At 47.9% G+C, this 12,148-nt stretch overlaps 1 protein-coding gene across 3 annotated transcripts in view; it reads left to right on the top strand.

The window, feature by feature from the left end:
• Nucleotides 1–12,148, top strand: part of MORN3 (MORN repeat containing 3) — a 13,954-nt gene continuing 1,806 nt past the window's right edge. For 2 of the 3 annotated variants that reach the window (XM_078154283.1, XM_078154285.1), the window contains exons 1-5: nucleotides 1–381; nucleotides 6,039–6,193; nucleotides 7,186–7,345; nucleotides 9,433–9,617; nucleotides 11,244–11,860. In XM_078154283.1, coding sequence (XP_078010409.1) covers nucleotides 237–381; nucleotides 6,039–6,193; nucleotides 7,186–7,345; nucleotides 9,433–9,617; nucleotides 11,244–11,312 — 714 coding nt within the window. In that variant the 5' untranslated portion in view covers nucleotides 1–236 and the 3' untranslated portion in view covers nucleotides 11,313–11,860. The remainder of the gene's footprint in view (nucleotides 382–6,038; nucleotides 6,194–7,185; nucleotides 7,346–9,432; nucleotides 9,618–11,243; nucleotides 11,861–12,148) is intronic. The other variant, XM_078154284.1, reaches the window with a different exon arrangement.

The raw sequence follows: 12,148 nt of genomic DNA on the forward strand, positions 1-12,148 counted from the left end.
GTGAGCCCAAAGTCAAAGCAGAAGAAGGTACCAGTGGGCAGCACATCGCCCCTGGGGACTGAAACCATCTTGAAATGACACCTTGGAGTTGTCTAAAAAATTGACATCTAGGAAAAGTCCCCGGACCCAAAGGACCCTGAACCCAAGCAAACACTGACTCCGGCATCAGAAGAGGTCCCTCCTTCTCTAATACTCCCATTCCTTCTCTCAGGTCCTCCACTGAGGCTGAGAACACCATGCCCATCACTAAGACTCCTAAGACCACCCCACCCTTGTGGGTTGAGTGGGATCGGAAGGCCCAGAAGAGCGGCCTGAGACACGAGGTTTATGCCGTCAATGGTGACTGTTACGTTGGGGAATGGAAGGACAACAAGAAACACGGTAAGGACCTTCTGAGGACCACCAACAGGGCAGTGGGGTCAGCATGACTCTGGAGGCACCCCCAAAAAGGTTAGATCGAGACTTAGAACACGCCCATTTCCTCTTGGGCCAGAGGCTCAGGTGAAGTCTGGGTGCTCTGTCCCTTCCACCACAAAGGCTTTTCAGACTCTCAGACTCCTATGACGAAGAGTAACCCCTGTGGGCTTGGGTTGCACAGTGGGTCTGGAATCAGGAAGACCCAAGTTCAAATCCAGCCTCACACTCTTCCAGCTGTGTGACCCTGGACGAGTCACTTACTCTATTTCTGCCTCAGGTTCCTCAACTGTAAAACGGGCATCATAGTAGTGCCTACTTCTCAGGGTTGTAGTGAGGATCAAATGAGATAACATTTAGTATTTTGCTTAGTATACTTAGTGTATATATATATAATATATTATATATTATATATTATTATATATATTATATACTTAGTATATGTTAGTATATATAGTATATATATTACATATATACATATATATATATTACATATATACATATATATATATATATATATATATATATATTACACTGCCTGGCACACAGTAACTAACTCCTATGCCCTCAATCCCTGCCCCCCACCCCAGCTCTAATTAGGTTCATAGGATTAATCCCCTCATTTTACAAATAAGGAAACCGAGGCACAGTTAAACTGATTTGCCCAGTACACAGCCGTGTTCATGGGGCTGTTTAGAGATCATAGCTGCAGTGGGAGAGGAGACTCCATATGTTTGTCCCTTGTTTTCTGGCATTAAGTTGGGGTCAAAAGGGTGAGTTCAGCATGGAAATGGATTTAGAGCTCGGGGACTTTTGCTCAGAGGTCATCTACTTCAACCCTCATTTGACAGAGGAGGAAACTGAAGCCCAGAAAGGTCCAGCAACTTTTATACAAGGTCAAACAGGATAGTAAGCATCCGAGATAAGCTTTGAACCCAGATCTTCTGACTCTAAAGGCAGTAATGTTTCCACCGTATCACACTGCCTCCTTTATAAGCTTTAAGGTATTAAAGAAATGGGAGGTGGTATTATTTTCTAGACATGGCTCAAGGGGCTCAGCCTTTCTTTAGAGTGCCTCAGTTTCCACTTCTGTATAATGAACAGTTTGGATTAGCTGACCTTTAAGAGCCCCTGAGGGCTCTATGACCTTCAGAATCAAACCTTCAATGTTATCTAATCCAACCCCAACCTCAGTTTACCTGGTCCAGCTCCTTCATTTTTCCAGTCAGGAAATGAAGGCCCAGAAAAGTTAACTAACCCGAGGTCCCACAGCTAAGAAGTGGAAAAAATGATATTTGAACCCAGATTCTCTGGCCACAAATCCAGCTCCCTTTCCAGAGTGCTATGCTTGAATGGTGTCCAAGGTCCCTCTGGCCTGTGGTGTTAAGAATTCACTCTTCTAGGGGCAGCTAGGTGGCACAGTGGATAAAGCACCAGTCCTGGAGTAAGGAGGACCTGAGTTCAAATCCTGCCTCAGACCAAACACTTGATCCTTACTAGCTGTGTGACCTGGGCAAGTCACTTAACCCCAACTGCCTTAAAAAAAAAAAAAGAATTCACTCTTCCCATTCCACTGATGAGAGAAACTAAGACCCAGCTAGATAGTTACAGAATCTACCATTTTCCAGCTCATCCCTGAGTATGGAAAGGAGTCAAGGGAGAGAGAGTAGTGTTCTCTTCATCCAGAAAAACAGAGAAGAAAAAAACAATTTGGAAGGAGAGACGCCAGAGCCATTTTATTCAGAGGACCCGAATGCCTTGCTCTTCATGGTTGGGAAAATGGGAATATTCTGGGCAATTAGTCAGAAAGCCTGGCCTTTAGCTTTTCATTTCTCACCCCTTGCTACCTGTGTGACCATGGGCAAATTAGTTAACTATATTAGATCTCAGTTTCCTCACAGGTAAAGTGAAGAGTTTAGGGGCAGCTAGGTGGCGCAGGGGATAGAGCACCGGCCCTCAAGTCAGGAGGACCTGAGTTCAAATCTGGCCTCAGACCAAACACTTGACACTTACTAGCTGTGTGACCCTGGGCAAGTCACTTAACCCCAATTACCTAAAAACAAAAACAAACAAAAAAAGAAGAGTTTGGACCTTCTATGGTTGCTTCCAGGTCTATGATTATACTATGATCTTTTCTGGGCCTCAGTTTCCTCATCTGTAAAATGAGGGGTTAGACAATGACCTCTAAGGCCCTTTCCAGCTCCTATTCCTATGAGCCTTTGGTCATTTAGATCATTTCTAAAATTCATTTCAGGGCTAAATTCTATGACCATTTTTGGACACATGTGACCAAAACTTGGATTTTATCTTGGTCTGTTTGCATGGGGAGAACTTACCTCAAGGCCATAGGTCACTTGTCTAATGACTGGTAGGCACCAGGAGAACTAGGGGAAAGCATAGCTGACTCAATGACAACATATTTCCCCTGAAAGGTACACAACGGTCAGTTACATGTCATGGTGGTGGGTCAGTGAACAGACAACAGGTTCAGCCTCCCTTGGGAATGAAAGCACTATATTGAGCCCCACTGGGACAGTTATCCACAAGGGGTCTTTAAGGAAACACAAGTCACACAGAGGGAAAAGAGCAATTAATAAGCATTTATTAAGTGCCTACTGTAGATCAGGCACTGTGCTAAAGATCTGCAAAAGGACAAAGAAACTCAGAACGGATGCATGTCAAGGTATGTTAGAGGAATGAGGAGTAGCCAGGGAACCCTGAGGTCATCTAGTCCAATTCCTGACCATTTACAAAGGAAGAAACTGTCCTTAAGTGCTGAAGAGGTGAGGAGTCAATGAGTGATCTTCCTCCTTCCTTCATGCTACGGTAGAAAGAGTACTAGATTTGGATCACAGGACCTGAGTTTGAATCCTACCGCCATTTAATTACTACCTGTAGCAGTCACTTACCTTTCAGGGCCTCAGTTACCTTATCTGTGAAGAAAGGGGATTGAACTAGAATGGTCTCTGAGGTCCTGTGCAGGTCTCAATCTATCCTCCTGTGATGGCTTCCCGATTCATTCATTCATTTGTTCAATTATTTAGCTATTAGTTGCACACCCACAACATACAGAACCTCTCATTACCAGATTCACAGAATCAGAAGGGATCTCAGTGACCACAAAGTCAAACTGACACCTGACTGAGGTTCTTTTCCACACAATCTCTACCGCACAGACGTATCCACCCTCCAGCTGATAGGTAGTTTATACCTAAAAAGCTGGAAGTAATCTCCCAAAACACTAAGTCTCCAACCCCCTCATTTTTACAGATGAGAAAACTGAGGTCCAGGTAGGTTGTGACTTTGCCAGGATCACACCAGGTAGTAAGTTTCAGAGGCAGATTGGACTTTTGTTTTTGTTTTTTGTCTTGTGTGTGTGTGTGTGTGTGTGTGTGTGTGTGTGTGTGTGTGTGTGTGTGTTTGCTTAGGCAATCAGGGTTAAGTGATTTGCCCAGGGTCACACAGCTAGTAAGTATTAAGTGTCTGAGGCTGGATTTGAACTCAGGTCCTCCTGACTCCAAGGCCAGAGCTCTATTCACTGTACCACCTAGCTGCCCCAGAGGCAGATTTGAACCCAAGACCTTGGACTCCTGAACCCCACCCCTCTGCCTTGTCATATCTGCCTTCCAATGAGCCAGCAATCTGCATTTCTACAGCTTTCCTGTCCAACTGTTGCTCCAGTTCTGCTCTCTGGGGCCAAGCAGAATGAGCTTTCATCCCTCGTGACTTTCCAATTCCCTCGATCCTTCACTTCTACCTCTTAGAATCCTGACTTCCTTCGAACCTCAGCTCGAGCCAAACACCATCTCTCACCTCCCTTTCCTGATCTGCTCCCCAGCCACCGGTGCTCCTTCCCAAATGACCTTGGACTTACACGTTTGTGTGATGTCTAACCTCAGCCCAACAGAAAGTAAACTCTTCAAGGGAAGGGAGTCTTTGTATCCTCAGCACCAAACAGCAGTGCCTTGTACACAGTGGGCATTAATAAATGCCTGTCGATTAATTTTATTCTTCCTGGCATACAAAGTCCCTTACACCCATGTATCAGCTAGAGCATGGGCCCCCAACCTGCCAGTCTTGATTCCTTGCCAGGTCAATCGTCTAGCTTTTATGCTTCCTAGGGATTTCCAGCAGGAAAAGGAGGAAGCTTAGTAGCTGTGTGACCTTGGGTAAGTCAGGGAAGTTATTCCCTGGGCCTCAGTTTCCTCATCTGTAAAATGCGGGAGTTGAACCAGATAGGCCTCTGAGTTCCCTTTCGGCTCTAGATTGATGGTCCTATAAATGAGCCTAGGAAGAAGCACGTCCCCTCCCAGGCTGGGCAAGTGGGAAACTTAAGGATCTTTGAGCAAGGCTACCCAGACTTAGGAACTAAGCCATAACTATCCATCAACAAACATTTCTTCAGCACCCACTACATGCCCTGCACTGTACTAGGTGCTCAGGATGCAAAGGCATCAATGAAACAGAAGCCGCCCTCTAGGAGCTGACATTCTGTCAAGGGAGATAATAAGTACTTAGGTAAGCCGATAAAGAATATACAGTATAGGGCAGCTAGGTGGCACAGCGGATAGAGCACTGGCACTGGAGGACCTGAGTTCAAATCCAGCCTCAGACCAAACACTTCACACTTACTAGCTGTGTGACCCTGGGCAAGTCACTTAACCCCAATTGCCTCACATCAAAAAAAAAAAAAGGATCAAGAATATACAGTATACAGAATAAGGGGCAGTTGGTGGTGCTGGACCTGGAGTGTAGGAAGACCTGAGTTCAAATCTAGCCTCAGATACTCCTAGCCATGTTACCTTGGATAAGTCACTTAACTTCTCAGTTAAGTAGAAGGCAATAGGGATAAGAAATGGAGATCATGATAGCACCTACCTCTCAGGGTGGTTGCAATGATAAAATGAGATATTTTAAAAGTGCTTTGTGAACCTTAAATCACTAAATAAATGTCAGCTATACCTTATAAGGTAGTTTGGGGAGAAAAGGCACTAGCAGTGCCTGGAGGTGGGGAGGGAGTCACAAAAGCCTTACTGTAGAAGGAGAAGCTGGGTCTTGAAGGAAGCTGGGGATTCTAGGAGACTGAGGTAAGAAAGGAGAGCATCTCAGGAACAGAGATTAGCCCGTGCCAGGACACGGATTTGAGATGGGAGATATGGAGTGTAGTGGGTGAAGAATTGCAAGCAGGCCGCTTTGGTTGGACTGTTACGTACAGGAAGGGGGAGAATAATGTATAATGAGGTCAGAAAGCTAGGGTGTGAAGGGCTTCAAAGAGAGCCCTGGAGTTCTGTGAGTATGGGAGTAACATGTCAGGTCTGACCAACTCCAGACATATCGACTCCCTAGTCACTCTTCCCTAGACTCCAACTCCAAGAGGATAAACCAGTTTGGCATCTGAGGAGAAGCCCAACGACAAGGGATGGGAATGCTGACCCAGGAGTGTGCTGTTAAACTTTGTCTCAGAAGTTGGAAAAGGGGTTCAGAAAAGTGCTGGGCAAGGAAATCGCAGTGGGAGCCCAAGCAGGAAGAACTTCCTGGAGCCTGAGAGCCCCAGCAGGGAGAAGACAAGCTGTTCTTCCAATAAGGTGATCCGAGCCACGTCCGGTATTGTCTCTTGCCATCAGGAAGAGGAATCCAGAGGTGGAAAAAAAGTGGCGCTATCTACCACGGAGAATGGAAGTTTGGGAAGAGAGATGGTTATGGGACCCTCAGCCTTCCTGACCCTGTGAATAAGTATAAGAAGGTCTACTCTGGCTGGTGGGCAAACGACAAAAAAGCTGTGAGTTTGGGCTGTTCCTCAGCAAGAGGAGAAGAGGGGATCTCTGGGCTAAGGGTTGGAGGGAAGGAGGGCCAGGGCTGCCAGACTGGATCTGGGGGGAACCCAGAGGCTGCTGATTACCTGGGGAGTTTAAGGGAAAACAAACTCCAAGACTTAAGGAGAAAGAGGGAGGAGGGACTCAGAAACCACGGAACAGGAGAAGAGGTCTGAGAGAGGGTGACAGAGGGTGCCTCAGGGTCAGCTCCCCTCAGTATCACAGGAATCAAATCATTAGCAAACAGAAAGCAGGAGAAAGGAAAGACGTGGGGGTGGGAGCCAAAACTAGGTGCCAACCTGGACAGACAGGGAGGCAAATAGGCCATGGGGCTTGGGCTTCCTCCTGCCCTGGAACTGGGGAGGGGCTAGGAAACCTCTCCTTTCCTTCCCCCGCCCCTTCCCCCCACAAAAGGGCCTAGCCCCAGTGCCACCCACACCCTAGGTTTTTATCATTTCCTGGTTTTATTTTCTAGGCTGAAGGGTCTTTGTTGTAGGTCTCGGGTACCTTCCTCTGCTAGGATGGGTGGTGATAAAGGTGGTGGAGGGTTGGAAGAAATAAATGCAGGGGAGGGCCCAGGGCCAACCAAAGCAAAAGTAAAATTCATAGCTTCCTCTTCTGAAGTTGGGAAGAGGCCTGGAAGAGGAAGGAACCTTCCCTAAATTCTAGCCCAGTTGGGCTGGGAATACAGTCTACTCTGCCTTCCTTAGGCAGGGCTGTGTTGTGGGAATGGTGTTCAGTTGGGTGTCCGTAATACCAGGTTCAAATCCTGGTTCTGACCCTTACTAGCTGTGTGGCATTGAATGGGCAAGCCATTTAATGTTTTCTTAGCCTTAATGTTCCTCATCTCTTGAATGGGGGTGAGTATCCTTTCATTAGCTCATGGGCTTTAGAGGACTCTTCCTTGTTGACTGATGGGTGGGGTGTTGAGGCAGGTTGGCCCCTCTGCCTCCTGCAGGGCTATGGCATCCGGTACTACGGGCCCAAGGAATACTACGAAGGAAAGTGGAAGGACGGCCTTCGAAGCGGATGGGGCCGCATGTACTATGCCAATGGAGACATCTACGAGGGCCAGTGGAGTGAGGGCCAGAGAGATGGGGAGGGCATGCTCCGTCTAAGTAAGTCTCACTGGGGCTCTGCCCCTATCCAGTGGGAGTGAGTTTGCTCTCAGGAAATTGTGCATTTGCCTGATTGCCCAACAGAAGTCACACAAACATGTGGGTCTTGCCCTCGGGCAGCTCGACATGTCCTGACAACATAGAACATTCAAGCTAGAAGTTGGCTTTAGAGGCCATTCAGGCACAGGATTTAGGATGGTAAGGGATTGTGTACTCCTACATACTGATGGATATGTGATCTCATCCATGTGAGTAATATTCCCTCCAAAGATGCCGATCCTAGCCTATCCATGCCCGCCCATCCTGGGTGACTCTTGTCCATACCGTCTCCCACCAGTCACCGCAGCCCCAGTGTGCTGGAGGGCTTCCTTCAGTCCTCCTGATTTCTTGAGCCTACCCATGGAGCGAGCGCTCATGCTCTCCACTGGTCATCTCTTGCTCTTGCTAGGTGAACCAGCTGCTCAGCCTTTTTTGAATCATACCTATATTTCTTGGAAAACACCCTGTATACCACTTAGATAAAGGCTTTAGTTACTGAACCTCTCTGGGCCTCAGTTTCCTCATCTATAAAATGAGGAAGTTGACCCAGATGGCCATTTTGGTCCTTTCTACCAATAGAGCAGGAGTTCTTAACTGGGGGAGCTCCGTGGACTTAAAAAAATTGGTGACATCTAATTAGTTTCCTTTGTAATCCTATGTATTTTATTTTATGCACCTAAAAACAATCTGAGGAGGGATGCATAGGCTTCACTAGACTGCCAACGGGGTCCATCACACACACACACACACACACACACACACACACACACACACACACACACACACCCCAACACCACGACCTCTGATTCTATGATCCTAGGAGCTTTTACGCGGTGCTTTTAAGTCTTGCAAAGTGCTCGATATCCATGGTGTTTGAGTCCACCCTGAACCCAGGGTAGATATGACATGTATAATTATCCCCATTTTACAGATGAGAAAAGCAAGGTTCTGTAGTTTAGGTGACTTGCCCATATCCACAAGACAAATGAAACTCAAGTTTCTTCTGACTCTGAAGTCCAGCATTTGCTTTTGCACAACACCAATTTTAAAAATTATTTTTATTGATGCTGTTTAAAAATCTCACTTTTCACTTACTAACTGTGTGACCTGGGCTAGTCACTTAATAACCCCATTGCCTAACCAATAAATAAATAAAAATTAAATTAAAAAAAATAAAAATCTCACTTTCATTTCTCAGTGAACCCCACCATCTCCCCATTCACCCTTGTAACAGATACGTACGCTCAAGCAAAAACAAATCAACATATTGCAGCGTCTGGAAATAAATGAGTTCTAGTCTTTCCCCGTTGCTTTTTTTTTTTTTTTGCTTTTTGGCGAGGCAGTTGGGGTTAAGTGACTTGCCCAGGGTCACACAGCTAGTAAGTGTCAAGTGTGAGGCTGGATTTGAATTCAGGTCCTCCTAACTCCAAGGCCCATTACTTTTCTTTACATTACTGTAGTCATCAAGTCAGTTATTCTCTTGGTTCTGTTTGGGTGGCTCTGCCTCTGTTCACCCAAGTCTCCCTAGGTTTCTCTGAATTCCTCATGCACATCTTTGCTCACGGTACAGTTACATTCACATATCACCACTTGCTCCGCTATTCTTTATTACAACAAAAGCCCACCACTCATTTTTACATAAGAAGCTGTAGGCCGGAGGAGAGAGAGAAGTGAGCTGTTGAAGGTCTTAGTTGCCTAGACTGGCAGTCAGGACCCTCCCCTTTCTGTCTGGCACCTCCTCCCTCCATCCCTCATCACCTCAGTCCAGAGTGATCAAGGCTTCCTTCTGGGAACTCAGCTGGTATTTTCTTCTCTACAACATTCACTTACCTTCTCACTTACCATGAGGGAGTTGTTTCTCTTCAGCTAGACTGTAAGCTTTTAAGTGGGCCTCCTGGGACCTGGCACAGGGCTGGGCCAGCCCTCAACTACTGGTTGACTGATTTCTGTTGTTCAGATGCTCTCAGTTTCTCATCTCTTCTAGAAAGGCTGGATGCTCAGGGCCAAGGTTCCAGCCTCATCCCCCCCTCCCCTTTACTTCTCCAAAGGCAATGGAAACCGCTATGAAGGTTGTTGGCAATATGGGATGAAGAATGGGACTGGCCGCTTCTTCTACTTGGACCATGGGCAGCTCTTTGAGGGCTTATGGGTAGATGACGTGCCCAAATGTGGAATCATGATCGACTTTGGTCGGGACGAAGCCCCTAAGCCCACCAAATATCCCATCCCAGAGGTCAGTTGGCTCATACGTACTCTCTCTCCTTCCCCCTTTTCTTTCTTTCTTTTTTTTGGGGGTGGTGGTGAGGCAATTGAGGTTAAGTAACTTGCCCAGGTTCACATAGCTAGTAAGTGTAAAGTGTCTGAGGTCACATCTGAACTCGGGTCCTTCTGATTCCAAGGCCGGAGCTCTATCCACTGTGCCACCTAGCTGCCCTTCCCCCTTTTTTCAAAAAGCATCAATCCAACATTTTATTAAGCCCCTACAACCCTGGCATGTCATATAGAGATTAGAAGGACCTGGGTTCAAGTCCTACGTCAGGCACATCCTGATTATGTTTGAGTCCCTCTCCCAGTCCCCTTAAACTTGTCCCAGACAAATCTCTAAGATTGTGTTACAGAGTGGATGCCAGACTGCATTGGTGGAGTTTTCTCAAAGGAAGCTCCTTAGAGAGGGATAAAAATCACAGATCTGGGCCTCCCCCACCATAAAAATGTGCCAGGCATGCTCTTGATGGTGGGAGTTCAAAAACAAAGAAAGAAACATGTCTAGCCCTCAGCATTTATACACACAGGCACCAATACAAAGTCTGCCAAATCTGACAAAGTTGTTTCAAGAAGATACAGTGCCAGTGTTGGGGAAAGGCCTTGTTTAAGAAATGGCACCCGAGCTGTGCTGTGATAGAGGCTAAGGAGTCCTCTCTGGCGCCCCCTTTCCGCCTGAGCATCCATACCTCTTTGGAGGTCGTAGCAACCCTCCCAGGACACAGGACAATCAGGATGCTACAGGGGGAAAGTAAACAAACAAAACCTCCCAGAAAACCCGGCTTCCATTCCTAGACCCAGAGAAGTCTCTTTCGTTTCTCTAGCCCTATCCCACAAAAGAGGGACTTGAAATATTCATACTAGCTGCCTCACCGCGGGGTACAGTGGGATGGATAGACACTGATCCAGAGGGCCTGGTTCTAACCCAGATTCTGATTCTCATTGCCTGCGGGACACTGGGCAAGTCGTTTGTCCCCACTGGGCCTCAATTTCCCCATCTGCAAGTTGAGATGGTCTAGACAGCCTCTGATGCCCTTTCCAGCCCTAGGTCAATGATTCTGTGATGATCTAAGCGGGGAAAGCAGCATGGGGAGTAGCTTAGAGCACTGGACTTGGAAATGAGGAAGACCTAGGTTCGAATCCTGCCTAGAAGGACAGATTGATGATCCTGGGCACATCACAGCTTCATGGGCTGCTGTGAGGATCAAGTGATACTATGCTTAATGAACCCTCAAGGTGCTTCCACTTGGCCCAGACACTGGGGCTCAGAACCCAGGCTGCTAAGTCAGCGGCTGCTCACCTTGCAAGCCCTTGGCAGGGGCTGCCAAAAGCTAGAAGTCACCTGCCTCTCTTCTTGCCCAGCGCCATCCCTCCTCCCACAGGGAGGGAGACAGGACACACCCCGATCTGGGCCAGGCTGCAGAAACAAAAGCCTTTTGTTAGAGGACTCAGACAGGGCCGGCCAGCCTTCCTCCAGACAGGTGGGGTTAACAGGGGGCTGGCAGAGAGGGCAGCTCAGCTCCAAGAAAGCACTAGGGTCAGCCCCTTCCTCTGGCCCGAGTTCATACTGACCCTAAGGCTCACCACTTCCCTCTAGATTGAACTGCTGGATCCCGATAAGGTGCTGGAGGAAGCTGTAGCCATGTTCCTCCAGAAGGAAGACTGAAACCATCAGCAGAAGTAATGAGAGGCTGGATCAGTGGAAGCAACTGGGGGGCTGGTCAGGAGCCCCCCCTTCCCCAAGGCCAAGTCATCAGGGCCCTTGGGGGGGAGGCCGCTCAGGGTGGGTCAAGCTGATAAAGGGAAGATGTATCTAGGGGCCCTGTGTCTACCCTCACCTCATTCCCTGTGAAGGGCTTTGGGGAGCAGGGAGAGGAGGGGGCAGATCTGGGATGGGCTGTGCAGACTGAAAGCAGCTCTCTGCTGAGGATGGGGCTACTCCTTCTCTTAATGGCCTAGAACACACGCTGGCAAATCGCTCCCCCTCCAGCCAACCATTCCGCCAAAGGAATGGGCAGCTGGACCAGAGAGGGTGGTCGGCCCTTTCTCCCTCTCGGCACAGCTTCTCAGGGCCCTCTGCTTCACCTAAGGCAGAGCCCTGGGCCTGAAACTCTTTTACCCCCACAGCTCTCCAGTCTCAGAGGAAAAAGCATAGGAAATGAGATAACCTGGGCCTCCTCTATGCGCTGCTTAACAACTCACTGGGTGACTCTGGTAAATCACCTCATCCGAGACTTGCCTGTCCCACGCATGGCTTTTGGGAACATCTGCCCAGCTCTACCATTCCCCACTGATACCTTTCTTCTTCCAGGGCTAAGGCTGAAAGAGACTTAGAACATAGAAGGTTGGGGCCAAGAGAGGGCCTAGAAAACAGATCAGGGCTGAGAGGGGGCCCAGAACACAGACAGTTGGGGAGGGGGCTCAGAACATAGATCAGGGCTGGGAAGGGGCCTAGAACACAGATCAGGGCTGGGAGGAGGCTTAGAACACAGATCAGGGCTG

This window comes from Phascolarctos cinereus, unplaced genomic scaffold (genome assembly GCF_003287225.1).
Source record: "Phascolarctos cinereus isolate Bilbo 61053 unplaced genomic scaffold, phaCin_HiC Scaffold_4;HRSCAF=312, whole genome shotgun sequence".
NCBI lineage: Eukaryota > Metazoa > Chordata > Mammalia > Diprotodontia > Phascolarctidae > Phascolarctos > Phascolarctos cinereus.